The sequence below is a fragment of the Xiphophorus maculatus genome, chromosome 7 (assembly GCF_002775205.1).
Source record: "Xiphophorus maculatus strain JP 163 A chromosome 7, X_maculatus-5.0-male, whole genome shotgun sequence".
Lineage (NCBI taxonomy): Eukaryota > Metazoa > Chordata > Actinopteri > Cyprinodontiformes > Poeciliidae > Xiphophorus > Xiphophorus maculatus.
The window spans coordinates 6336917-6351266 of record NC_036449.1 but is presented as its reverse complement, the minus strand read 5'-3'; the positions used below and the strand labels follow the sequence as shown (position 1 = coordinate 6351266).

At 39.6% G+C, this 14350-nt stretch overlaps 1 protein-coding gene across 1 annotated transcript in view; it reads right to left on the bottom strand.

Moving 5' to 3' along the window:
- xpo4 (exportin 4) overlaps positions 1-14350 on the bottom strand; it is a 56751-nt gene that overhangs the window by 22447 nt on the left and 19954 nt on the right. The window contains exons 7-8 of the mRNA XM_005806236.3: positions 14027-14139; positions 1153-1310 (exon numbers count right to left, since the gene is read on the bottom strand). Coding sequence (XP_005806293.1) covers positions 1153-1310; positions 14027-14139 — 271 coding nt within the window. The remainder of the gene's footprint in view (positions 1-1152; positions 1311-14026; positions 14140-14350) is intronic.

Here is a 14350-nt window from a genome sequence, read left to right as displayed (position 1 = left end):
ATAATCCCAACTACATTTCAGATCAAAAATACTTTGGCAAAATCAGATATTATAGTGAGAAGGCCAAGTAGCAGCTCCGGTTTTTGATTTGGTTCATAAAGCTCTATCCAGGGAAGCTAAGACAATTATTTTATAACATGTATTCTCCTTTTATATGGTCTTATTAAATGCCAAGGGTGTGTATAACCTTAGGTTTAACTGTATCAACTGGTTAAAGTAAAATAAATGTGATTTCTTTTCTTCATTTAAATGAAAAAATAAAATACAATTTAAATCTGCTTGCTTGTTGTTGGTTTAGAAGGGCTTTGATAGTTTTGATAACAGAGAGCAAATTAGTTTAGTCCATGTGATTACTGATGTCCAGGGCTGGGACATTAATGCATTAAAGTCTTAATATTTTTAATGCAATTAATCTTTTTCTTTTAAACATACATAGGTTCCGGCAGGAACCTTTCCATTTAAGAGTTTCTAGTACGCCCCTAAATCTGACGCACAAGTGACGTCTGCAAACAGCAGCGATGGATGACGAAGCTGCTTCTCTGAGCTAAGTTTTGCTTCAAAAGTCTGATTGGACGCTGGAAAAGTCTATTATTGAGCTAAAGGCAGTTAGCCTATCAGCGAAGCTATTCAAGGCTAAAATAGCATTTCAATGCTAAACATGTAGCTAATGTCGGCGTCCACATTTCTATAGAAGGATTTTTTCACAGAAGTTTATGAATGATAGTCTAAATAGCAGATAAAAAAACAATATTGTTGAGCTCATATGTCTATTCATGTAATAATTTACCAGCATTTTTTTATTGAAAATATTGCAACAGTTTTAATAAAAAATGATTAAATACAGATCCAGCAATCAACCTAATGGAATATCTTAACCGAGTCCCATCACTACTGGTTACACAGGCTTTCTGAAATATTTGACGAAAATCAAAATGTTTGAAGCTTCAGCCACCGTCAGAGAGAGAATATTATCTATCCAATACAGCACAACGTTATGATGCGTCTCCGCAAAGCAAAAGCACAACACTGGGACTTTCATTAAAACGGACTTTAAACCGTCTGAGCAGCAAATTCTGCTCAAAAGCGTCACGTAAAGCATGTAAGCCAATAATGCGACTTCCAGGTTAACGGCAACAGAAAGCTCGCACTCACCCGTTGATCATACTGAGCAGGCCTTCCACCAGGTGAGCCAGGTAGGACACCTGGGCGCTCTCGTCTGGGAAGACGGGCCCGTGCATGGAGGCCAGCTGGGCCAGGCACTGCAGGGAGTCCTGGGCCATGTCCGAGTCCTCCCGGATCTTCCTGTGAATCTGCAGGACAGACAGACAGACGCGTCTTTCTCAGACTGATCTCGTTCTTTAAGAAACAGATGGGAAAATTGGATGTGCAAAGGTACAGACCAAATATAAAATGTTGGTTATTTTTTAATGTACAGAATGTAACTGGCTGGTCACGAAGAGTGTCACGATACATTTTGTTGGACGATAAATTGTCCCAGAAATGATTGCGATAAATGGTGATATTGTTGTTTTGCAACCATTCTGAAGTAATATATTGTTTTTCCCTCTCAAAGATCAATACAATTTCATTTTGTAAACAAAACTTATCACTGAAACTGGAAATAATGATAAAAAACTATATATTAAAATATATAAACAACCAAAAAAAAAACAATAAATAAAAAGCACAACCAAAACCACAGATAAGACAGATTATGAAGTATGTAAACATAATTGGCCTTCATTAAAAATATTATTCATCAGAATGGAAATTATTGACTTTATTTTAATTCATCATGTGATTAATTGATTAATTGGTTACTGTGACAGGTTTAGCTGCAGCCAGCAAACCAAACGGCTTATTTCCAATCAATTTACTGAGACTGCCAAATATTTTTTTTTAGTTATAAAACACAACATTCTCCTCTCTGTATTTTGTTTGATGGCAACAAAATAATCTCAGTTCAAACCTAAGCAAAAAAAAAAAAAAAAAAAAAAAAAAACATGTCAAAAAGAGCTAAAAACACAAACAAATGCTAATTTCAAACAACTCTGGAGACAGTGGTGAGGACAAATGCTAATAGCAGAAGATATAACAGATCTACTGCAGCGAAACTTTACAGCAAATCCAGCATGGGTCTTAAACTGGGCCGAGCAGCACCAGGACAAATCTGAGAGAGGACAGAGTCCTGCTGACAACTCTTAAAACACACTTCAACACAAGGTTGGGGTGTTTATGAGTTTGATGCTTGTTCTCGTTTTAAAGAGTTCCGATTCTAATTCCCGTTTTTAGCAAATGGTCGACTTCTTGCAGAAATGTTGTTTTGACGTATGTGACTTGAAGGAAATAATAAAAACCTTTAGCCTTAATTTAGAAGCTGAGTATTCTACATTGCATTAATGCTAAAATCGTTTATTTGTTCAACTTACAAAAGTTCAACACTTTACAATACTTAAGCATTTTGCCAACAACAAACCATTCTGTCATTTTTCATTTTATTTAACCACCTCAGTGAAGAAAATCAACAGATATGGCAACAATTCACTGCAACCAAACTTCGCACATCCCTTATAATAAAAACCGACATCAAGCTTTACTTTTATTTAATACATTCTTTAACGCTCACTAGATTTTATGTGAGAGTTTATATAAAGATACAATTCCTCAATGCAATCTGCCGGGTTTTCTTAGAAACTTATTAAACAAATTTGAATAATGATCTGCGCTTAATGTACCGTTTGATAACTGAGATTAGCTGTAACTTTTGTACGTTTGAAGTGAAAAGACAGCTTTGGAAATGACGTGGCCACTGTTTGCTACGTTTTTAGCTGCTGCTGAAAATGTTGTTAGAAAAAGAAGCTTAAAAGGAAAAGATTTACTTTACCCCTTAACACAATTGCAATTTTAAAAATGTAAAAAGCTCTTTGATTTTTATTTCCCAAACTCTTCTCCTTACTCTTTGTGGAAAGGATCTAAAGGTGAGTGAAAGTTTTATTTAACGTGAATTGTGCTCCGATTCCATTTTAACCTCGACACCCGACAACATTTAGCTGTGCAAGGCAAACCTCCACAAGTAGAAAAAGCCGTAGTGGAGGTGAATCTGATCCAACCAAAGTTGAGCAGGATAAATACTCACTGGTGCAACAAAAAACAACAAACAAAAAATATCCAGCTACTCCGACTTCAGCGTGACCCTGTCGTCGCCAATCGACCGCTTCAGATTGCCTCAATTAAACTCCTGAGCGGAAAAGATTCAAGTCCTGACGAGAGAGAGAGAGATAGACAGAGAGACCGCCGCCTGACACGGTCTCATGGCATCAAGCGTCTGATCCCGGGATTGATCCGCGTCGAGCCGTCAGACTCCGGCAGCAGGGGGAGAAGCTCGGGACGGAGCGCGGCGGGGGCAGCAACAGCACCGCGGCGAGTCATCACAGCAACATGTGTTTCCACTGGCGGCTCCGTGCAGATGTGCGGAGCTCCAGCGAATCAGCCAGTTCTTTCCTTCCTTTTTTCCCCCCCTGCTTCTTCCTTTGCGTCCTGAACTGTCATCCTAATAAATCCAGAGTGCCTGCATCTTCAGCCGGTGCCTCGCACACAAAACCATCACTGGAGCACTCAAACTTTCATCCTCCCCGTCTTTTTTTCTTTTCTTTTCTTTTTTTTTCACCCCTTCTCCTCACTCAATCCCCGCTGGATTCTTCCCCGCTTCGTTCCCACACTCTTCCTCCCCCTCTCTCCGCTTTCTGATCTCCAGCTGTGCCGCCCCGTTGCCCACTTGGTGGCGAGCCACGGCGCTCGGATGCTAGCGTGTTCTAGCCGCCAAGCTGTAGCCTCCAGTGCTGCCGCTCTCTTCCAGAGCGTGAAGTCATCCTCTGGAAGAACTCGGCAGGAGGAGGAGGAGACGAGGAAGGGGAGGATGTGGGGGTAAACTGGTGAGTAAGTGAGAAAGAAAGCGAGAGGGAGGAGTGGGAGAGCAGCACAAGGCCAACAGATTGAACAGCGCCAGCTCTGGAAAAGCAGCTGCTCCAGCGAACGAGCCATACCACGCCAGTAATGTCAGTCGCCTTGAGTTTGCCTATAGTTAGACACGCTGAATGCTGCGCGGGTATTTCTGCAGGCGCGAGGTGGGACGGAAGGAAGAATTAGGAATATATTAATATGAACAAAACTAAAAAGAGTTCCACACACAGTGAGTCCTTCAATTCAGTTTGGTTTTGGCAGTAGAGATGCACCGATCCAAAATTATTATCTGCATCAATCCTGATATTGAAAAAATAATAATAACCTAGATTGTGTATCGTGGACAATGTGCCCGATCCTTAAGGGCAGATCTATTCAGTCTAATTCTGTATTTTAAGCCCTGAGTGATGTCATGCTTTATTATTTATTTTACATCATATTTAGATTTCCTAATTGCACTTTCAGAACCATTTGAAAGAAAGTTTGTTACATGTTTGACCAAAGCAGTCAACCAATTGTCTTTGTCAGTTTCAGCGTGTTTATCATTTATTTTACATTGGCTGTTATCCTCCTGATTGCACTGACTGGACAAATGAAAGCTTTTACATGTTTGACCAAACTTACGGAGCTATTTAAGTGTGGCGTACTGGTGCAGAGTTACCGGATAAATTTGTAATTCTGTACATTTATGTCGGTGTTTTAAAAAAATAAATGTCTCAAGTCAATTCAGCAATGTTTTTCTGTGTCGGATCCGTATCAGCCGATACTAAACCACAGATATCGGGATCGGAAGTGAAACTAAATGGATCGGTGCATCCTTATGCAGTACAGCCGTTTGAAGGCGTTTCCATTACAAAAGTGTGGAAAAACCTTTCCATATTCTATTAAACTCAAAAAACTGAGGGGTGAAAGGTCACCTTTACTCTTCTGTTTTCAGTAAAGGAAGCAGCGGCCGCAGCTAAATATTAAAGAAAACTCTATACCCGCTTTGCTTTTCAAAAATAAACTTACAAAACGCAGAGCCTGTGATGAATACACTGTGTACATTTTATAAAGAACCTCATCCTACTAAAACAATGTTGATGCCTAACATCTAAAATACAGAGTATGACTTTTTATTTCCCTCTAAGTCTTTTTGTTGAGGTCAAAGTTTTTGTATCTTGACTACTCTTCTGAAGAGTGAAGGGTCAGTTTAAGGTCAGTGACCTTATTCAGGAAGTGAAAGGCCTCCTGAATAAGGTCCAAAACATATTTGAGTGCCACACCTGTCGCAGCAGAGAACTAAACCCAGGTAGATTCTGGCTAATGTGGATTTGACAAGAAGGTTCTGTATAACCCATGATGAGGCTTGTCATGTGACTTAAAGCTAATGTATTTCTCACATGCAGATTTTCTGCGGGGCTGAAGTCGCTCCATGTAATTTATTCCAAATAAGAAAGATCGATTCTTTGATTGTTGCAAGTTAAGAAGCCTATCACCCACGTCTGTGCTGGAGGCATCAGGAAGGTTTTGTGAGAAGAAAGTCTGACATTACACCTTCAGGGAATGTCAGCTCACTGGATTAACTACAGCTTTATCAGTTTGTAAAAAGGAAAAGAAGAACCCAGCAAGGGAATAATGGAGATGCCACTGGCTGAATCCAGCTCCACCGTGAGCAAGTAGAAGGATTTATATCCTCTGTGGATATCTGCTGCTGAAGGAACAGATGTTAGCTGGTCAATAATCAAAGCAGTAGTTATGGAGCTCTTGTCCACTCTTCATTTTGGATTTGGGAAATATAGTTAAGCCTGTCGGAGTAAGCAAATAATCAAAATGAGCTCAATAATTCCCATTTTGATGACTCATATATTCTGAAGGACATTTTCCTTTACAGAGTTTTCACAACCCATTTTATTTAAGGTTTCAGTTGTGTGTGGTTTTAATTTGTGATTTATTTATAGTCTTTGGCTGTTGTGTTTTATTTTGGATATTTAAAGAATTGTCCAGTTCCAGTGTTAAGAGTTCTTCACTAAATTAACGTTTACTGGTCTCTGAGAGAGAAAACTTGCATTATTATGCTATCATCAATATGTTACTTGGACGTGGTCTCAATTTTATAGCTTATTGCAATAATTACTGGGACAATTTATCATCCAGCAAAATCTGTCATTGTGACAGGCCTACATATAATCTTAAGAGTTTTTGTAGCTTTGGAGAATACAAATTAAATCAAAGTTGCCTATGCATTTTACATGCTTTGAATTATTGTATTGCGACAAGACAAAAACATAATAATGTAATTCTTTAGATTCAAACTAGGGATGCAAGTCATCAACTAATGAGTTAATCTAGAGTTGATTTATCTCAACAAGCTCATTAATGCGAAACTTAATGAGCTTGTTTGTGTTTGTTTCTAAACAGAACCTCATAAGGTGCATTTTGCATCCCACACCGGACTCTGTTCCTATTCTGGTATGGCCCCGCCATCTTTATTTCTGTATCGACTGGTTCCGCTTAAGGATGACCATCAGGGCCCTCTTCTGGATGGCAGCCAAACTACAACACTAAAAAAAGGTCTAAGTGGACGTTATTAGTTAATTGATTGGAACTCATTTTAATCTAATACGTCATTAAGAGATAATCAACAATCGTAAGTTGATTAATTCTTTGCATACCTAATTAAAACAGTAAGAGACATGGAAATTACACAGTAGTAATGTAGACAACTGATTTGATTAATTTAAGGTTAAGAAATTGGGGAGAAACTAACAATTATGACTCAAAGGGGCTACAAGGTTCTCATCTAGAAAATTAAAAGCCCTTTGTTGAAGAACAAACTCAACTGAGGTCTACTCCAAACCTGCTTTGCTTCGGTAATGGTGATGGTACATGGTCATAAACTCTTGCATTATGTGGAAGAATCTAAAGTTAATCTAAAGAATTGACTCCAATTCAAATGAGACATTGAGTACTGAAACTCAAAAACTGGCAATGCAAAGAGAAATTATTTAAAAAATGATTATCTGGAGAGTAATTACTTATACTCTCCAGTACAAATAACAGTAAAATAATGATTTCCCCACTGAGGAAATGGACTGAAAAATTTTAAGAGAAAAAGATATTACGCAGTAAAGTAGATGAAAAGGAGGGTTGACAAAGAAAAATAAAAAGGAAGAGAGAGCGAAAGAGAGCCAATGATATTTATAGCAGACAAAGCCTGGTGTCTGTTACCACAGGGGGGCTAAGAGGCTCGTCTTTCTGTCCTTTTTTTAAAATCAACACCGCGCTTCCAACTTATTGTCTTTCCCACCATCCGCCTCCCTCTCAGATCATGTTACCGTGTGCCTGCAGGGCTCTGCTGCAGCCTCTTCTCCTCGCTGATTGGGTTTGTTTGAGTAAACACGTACAACCCCGGCCTCAGTTTTCTCCCTTTGTGGGGACGAGTGCATGCCAAGCCTATAAAGAGCAGCAATTTTCATTCTTCTTGCTGCCTAAATTAATCCGACATAATGTTTTATATGGTACAGCCTGTGATGGGCAAATCTGAGATCATTATCAAGCCAAAAACAAAACACTGTGTTTTCTGAAGGGATGGTGAATAGGAGGAAAGACTCCAAATATTTAAGGGGTTTTTGGGTGTTTTGTTTTTGTTTACTTCAGCCCACATTTTGTTGCTCAGACCAATTTTCGTGTTGTGTTTAAAGACACTTTTAATTTTGGAAATCAAAACTGAACAGGGAAATTAAAAAATAATTTAAATACATGACATCATGCTGCAAAACCAGTCGTTTTTCTTTTTTTTTAAACAACGGCAGCGTGCTGGTTCATTTATGGTTTTATTGTCGATGGATTGTGTTGCATCCACAATTTTTCTTCCCTCTCTGAAACTGCTGCTCTCCCACTCAGGAATAAAAACATTTTGTTGAAGCATCGATTATAAGATTTAGTGTGAATATATTTTGTTGTCTCTTCCCCCCGCCCCCTTCCCTTTCTTTTTTTTTATTGTGGCGCTGACGGTCCGTGTTGAAGAGCAGCTAGCATTTACTCTGAAGGAAAAATAAACGTCTGCTTGTTTCCAATCTCCAACAGACCGTTTATCCCGTAAACGCTCCGCCGCTCACAATCACAATTCCCTCTTTTCCCCTCCCGTCCATAGTTTCTCTTCGGCTTCCTCTCATTTCCTTTTAATTTGATTCATTGGGGGGTTTTTTGTTCCACATTTAGCCCTGTTCACATTCTCATCTGTACCTCGGCTCGTTTTCTTAGTAAGACAGAATGATAATTATGAGGCTGTGAGCGTCTCTTCAGCTGGACAGACTGCATTGTTGCTTAAATGCATTTCCAGAATATATATTTTTTTATTCTGTCTGACAACACAGACAGAATAAAACAGAATATCCAGGGTCTGGATAATACAATCGATAATGATCTCACCCCAGTATCAGTTTACTGACTTCAGGATTTACTGTTGCTCCCGTCACGAAACGCACAGATTAGCCAAAAACCGTTTTCCCCCTCATGCTTACCCCTGGAAATAAAAGCGAATTTCAAATTTACTACATACCCAGTTTTTGATTCTTTGCTGCTGACAACACTGTTGCCATAGTGACCTAGAAAATACACTAGATGTTTATAACAGTGCTGCTAGACTTAAAGAATGTCCATTCAATGCAGAGTCATCGTGTTTAGGTCAGATTAGGTTTGGTTCCTTCGCTGACAGATTGCTGCATCCCAGGTGCACCAAGGAGCGTCACAAGAGGTCCTTCCTCCCAGCAGCTGTTCGACTCTATAAGAGGGGTGTCCAAAGTGTGGCCTGGAGGCCTCTGAGTACAAGTCAGCAAGGCTAAAAATGTGAAAAAACCCTCCCCCCAAAAAACTGAATTTTCACATTTTTATGGGTCACAGATTGTTTTGTTTTTGTTCTAAGACAACAGTTTGAATCCCTTTTTATATTTTGCATCTTTAATTGCGTACAAATTTCATTGAAAAGAAAATTTTGCGCGGGTGAAAAAAAACAACAAAAACACTTGTAATTTAATACATTTTGTAGTTTAAATTTGCCAGGCCAAAAAGTTTGCACATCACTGCTCCCAAGAAAATCAATGGGTATTTACATCCCTGTTAGTATTTGCACAGTTTTAATCATTTTAAATAACATTCCCGATGGTACTGAGCATCTGTTATTCTGCGCTGTTTTCGTTTTTCATATACTGTTAATAGTCTGTTGTCAAATGTACACCATGTACATTAAACATCCTACTCAGTTGCACATCCCTCGGATCGGAGTACGCCGTTTCTGAGGACCGCACAGTTATGTTTTATAATCACAAAAGTGCCAAAGTGGTAATAAAATACTCCATTTCGCCCTTATTCCCATACTGTTAGCAGAGGGTTTAGAAGTGCTGCTGATTCATGTCAGGAGTCATAACATAATGGTCGCACTGCATGTAAAAACTTTACAGCATCGCAAATAGCATTCATAAATCTAGACACTAATAGGTGACACTAAAACGATGAAAGGCATTCGAACAGGAAAGCTGCCTTCAAACGTACAGGGATTGTAAAAATTACTAAGGATAAAATTAACTGTGCTCTCTAACTGCTGCAGTCAATGACCAAAAATAAAACCGTGAGCCTTCACGTGAGTAAGTTTTAGTCAGTAACCTCATCCTCGAGCACAATCCATAAAAAGAAAGGAAAAATCCCTAAACCCGTGTTCTTCAAATTAAAAGAAATTTGGTGTCAACGGTTTGTGCAGCAACATTTTTTGTTTGTGCTGCAATCATTTTGAAAATATTGATAAATATCTTCAATATTTATCAAAGGTCATCAAAGGTCAACCAGCCGGTCCACATTTACAAAATCAAATGAATTATGGCGTCAGTCAACGGTGCTACGTTTGTGCAGTAAAAATGTTTATGTAATTTTGTTATTTTTTTAAAAGAAAGTTTCCAAAGGTCACCAGAGATCAACCTGTCATTAACAAAATTAAATTGTGCTGGATTATGCCTCTAGGATTTTTGTAAAACAGTCGACTGACATCAAATTTGCTTATTCTTTGTAAATGTTGGGGGGGTCAGAGGGGATCTTTGATCTTTGATGACCTCCGAAAACATCCGTCTTTAAAATGAGAGAAGTAAAACAAAATCTTTTAGTCGCACAAAGGTTTGACACCAATTTCCTTCAGGTTGCCGCTAGAACCTGGCATTGCAGGGCAAAGACAACGAGTTGCTTGGTGGCAGTTGAAATGCAAAACACTTTTAAGATTTTCCTAGTTGCTCCATCGAGGAAAATAGAGGTAGCGACAATTAAACCTTAGTGACCTTAGTCCCCATCGCATGATAAATAGCGATGGGGACAGTGGAGAGCTGCATGAAACAGTCGACCGTTTCTTGTTAGCTTGCAACAAGACAGCGGAGGAGCAGAGGAGGCTGGCAGACGTCCACCCACTGAGGGAGAGAGACAGGACGAGTGTGTTATGGTAAAGTTACTGGGGTTGTTAACAGGGGCCCCTAATCCTGGGGCCGGGCTGTAATCTTGCCACTGGTCGGCAATGGACTTCGACCCTGATGGCACGTGCGTCTGAGGACCCCCTCAACACACACTTACCCGGGTCACACACACCCCCTCACCACCACACACACAGCTGAGGAGACACAGCAGCTGAGACAGCAAAGGACGCCATTAAACGCAACACACACGCACACACAAACCCAAACCGGCAGACGTAAAATATGCACCCCAACACAATGATGATGAAGGTACAACACACACACTCACTCACGCCGGCAGCTGATGGCGCGGCGGCGGCGGCCTTACAACAACAAACAGTTGAGCTACTAGAAATACCACAGCGAGAGCTGAAACCGGAGGCCTGGAAGCTGAAACCAACACAAAACACGTCCTGCAGATTCCAGCTGCGCAAAGAACCGACAGAAAAATGACAAACATTTTTATTCGCAGGCGGACGCCGGGGACAATCGAGCTTTCCGTACGGCGCCGCTGAGCTGATCTCACTCACAACCGGAGACGTCGCTGTCGTCTGATTCCTCGCCACAAGTCGTGAAATGTTCCTCTAGAAGATCCTGAGCTGTGACTGAATACATCTAGATGCATCCAGAGCGTCAGCAGCTACATTTTCATTATAAACGTGCGCAAAACTCTGTACATATTCCACTAGTGTCAAAAAACCCACCATTAGAAAAGAAACGCAACGTGAATAAGTTTTTTCCCATTGTGAGTCACAAAGAAAACATGTAGCACCATCATCCTCCAACCACTTCCTGTCATCTTCTTCGTCTTTTCAGCCAGTAGGGACGTTCGGTTGTTTATCATGTGACTCGTGGGATGCGAAAAAAGTGTCTACATTACAGTTGTACGAAATACACCAACTTCAATAAAACTGTGTAAAATGTACGTCTTATTCATTCAGAGCAGGTATATAATGCTCAATGACATGTTCAACTTTTAAAAACACACCTTTAAAATCCAAAATAACCTCCTGGTATCTTCAGATCGCAATCAATAGAAACAGGGAACAGTAAAGGTGGACAAAACTAGTGATTTGTTTTATATTGTGATAAATATTGCTCTGAAAAAGACCAAAAAAGAATAAAACATCAAAACACTTTCAGCCTTCCAGCTATTTTCTAAAGGTCTAACTCTCCTGCACTCTGGATAAACCAATCTCTTGTTTCTATGTGGTGCGTTCACTGACTGTAAAAAAAAGAGGAAAGTGTTTTTATTATGACCATCCAAAGCTGGATGTCGGCTGATTCTGGTCAGTTGATTTCTTGGAGTAAATCTAATTATTAGGTGTATTTTCGTCCTTTTCTGGGACCAAATCTAGGGCTGAAATGATTAATCGAATTAATCTTGATGAATTGATTATTGAATTGTCAACAGATTTATTAATCGATTAATTAACTGGAGCATACGGACTCCAAAAAGGCCACTTGCTGAAAGAACAACACACTGAGAGCTAATTAAGCCAAACTGTACAAATAAAACCTTAAAGATGAAAATCTGCTAAAAACAAATCTCCCATTAAGCACCTTTTGCTACCCAGTTATTAACTGGTTATTGATATTGGTGCATTGATGTGTTGAGCAGGAAGGGCTGAGCTTTTCACATGTTGACAGTAGAAGTGTTTTTAGCTGCAGATCCATCCATTTCTGCAAATGATCATCCGTACGCTAAAGGAACGCTGTTATTGCATTTAGGGGATAAAATGTTTCTTTCCTTTTTAAAAAGAAACCAAAATGTATATTTGCATCTTTTAAAGTATTTCTAACATTGTATAAATAGGCTTAAGTGGTTCAATGAAAAATCTGCAGAATGTGACAATTTTTTGCTATCTGATTAATCGATTACTAAAATAATCGTTAGTTGCAACCAGGGTAATATAATGGTTTTGGGTTTTTGATTATAGTATTTCGTTGTGCCTTTGTTCATCTAACTCAGTTTTGAGAGTTTGTTTGCTTGTTTTAGTTACATACTATCAGTTAAATATTGATTAGTTTCAGTTTAATTTTTAGTAGTAGTTTTAGTTTTTTCATGTTTTGATTAATTTTCAGGTGCAAAATTTAAAAAAAAATTGAAAGTATTGTTTTGCGATTATGCATACATCAATTGGGTAATGAATAGTAACTGAAGATACCATTGCCAAAAATGTATTTAATTTCTGATGAACAACAACTGACTGGTGTTTCCTCCTAACTTCTGCTGTCGCTATTTGAGGACTAGACTAAGTGCCACTAGGAGGAGTATGGTGTGCCGTAATTTGCCAACAGCTGACATAAACTGCTGGTATGTAAGGGGGGAAAATAAATCTACTTCATATCAGTTTGAAAGACTAATAATTAGATTAATAAACAAAGAATACTATATCTATAATTTCAGTATGTTTTAGTTAGTTTTAGAAACACATAGTATAGTCAGTTTTTCCGCATTATTTACCGTTTTTATTTATTTCAGTTAACAAAAATGTTTTTTTCCCCCATTTCTGTTTTTGCTAGTTTTAGTTAATTATGATGTGCTTGGTTGCAGCCCTAATCAAATCCCATCATGTTGAATGAAAACCACGGTGAACTGTGGTGAAAATCTTTTGCAACCGACCCGTTTTCTTCCTGCTCACCTTCTGCTAATTTATCCGATTTTAGCCGTTTGGTGAGATGTACACTGTATCGTCCTCAAACTATTCTGTCTAGTAAGACACCTGAAAGAAGAAGAAAAAAGTAGTATATGTCTGGAGGCCGTTAAGAGGAGGAGCACTATCTGGCGATGGGCAGCTGGAAGTTTTGGACGGATGCTTAATGGAAGAGGAGCTGACCAGTTTGTTCCACTCTTCTATTCCACAGCGAGCGCTCGGCCAGCGTGGGCCGCCTCTTTGAACGCGCTGCACTAAAATACACATCTGCTTCACCGGGCGGTCTCCTGAACGGTAACGCAGTAACACGAGCCCGGTGCAAAGCACCTATAAATCTGCTTAATGGTGCATTCAGGAAAGCCACAGAAGAAGAACAAACTTAGAAAGCCCCAACGGGGGAGGGGAGGTTAAACCAGGACTCGCAGCCCGACATGAAGTAAACAAACCACTCCGGAGAGCTCCGCAGAGAAATACTCCAGTACTTTAATGGAAATGTGGAGAAAATATTCCAAATTTATCAGGAAAACCACAATTTTCTATATATATTTTTGTTTTATAACATTGTAAGATGCACTGTAAAAAAAGAAAATCGAGTAACATTTCAGGAAGATGTAGGAGTCAGTAATGCCTTAATCATGATAAAAAGTGCAAGTTCCACTGACAGATTATTTACCCCATAGAAAGACATTTTTCCTAATGTTAAAATGAAAAAATCTGCCAGCATAACTGATACTTCTAGATCAATATTAATGAATTATTGACTTAAAACAGGCACCTAAATCTTGCTGAAAAGTTACTTTTAAGTTAGTTTTGACTTATGTCAAGATATCAGGAAGCGGAGGTGGGAGACAAGAATCGTACCATCAAAGCTTCTAGGTGCAACAAGTATGTGATGACCCAAACCGATAAATTAAAATCCAGGCCTGTGGGGATACTCACAGAGAAGAAGAGGTCCATGACGCGGGTGTCCAGCAGCGCCTCCCTCCAGGACTCCGTAGGCTTCAGCGTGACGTTCTGCGTGGCCTCGAACATGGCGATGTAGTGGCGCCCCAGTGGTCCACCGCCGGTTAAGGCCCACAACAGCAACAAAAGGAGGAGGAGGAGAAGAATATAGGAGGAGAAAGAGGAGTACAGTGAAAGCAGCGGCTCCTGTCAGCCGGCTCCGTCTCAGTGGTTAGGTCTGGTTTGTGGGAGAATCCTCTTGATACTTGTTCTTCCTCTCATTAACCCCGTCAATCTATTTCTCACAATAAGAGTCGGGTT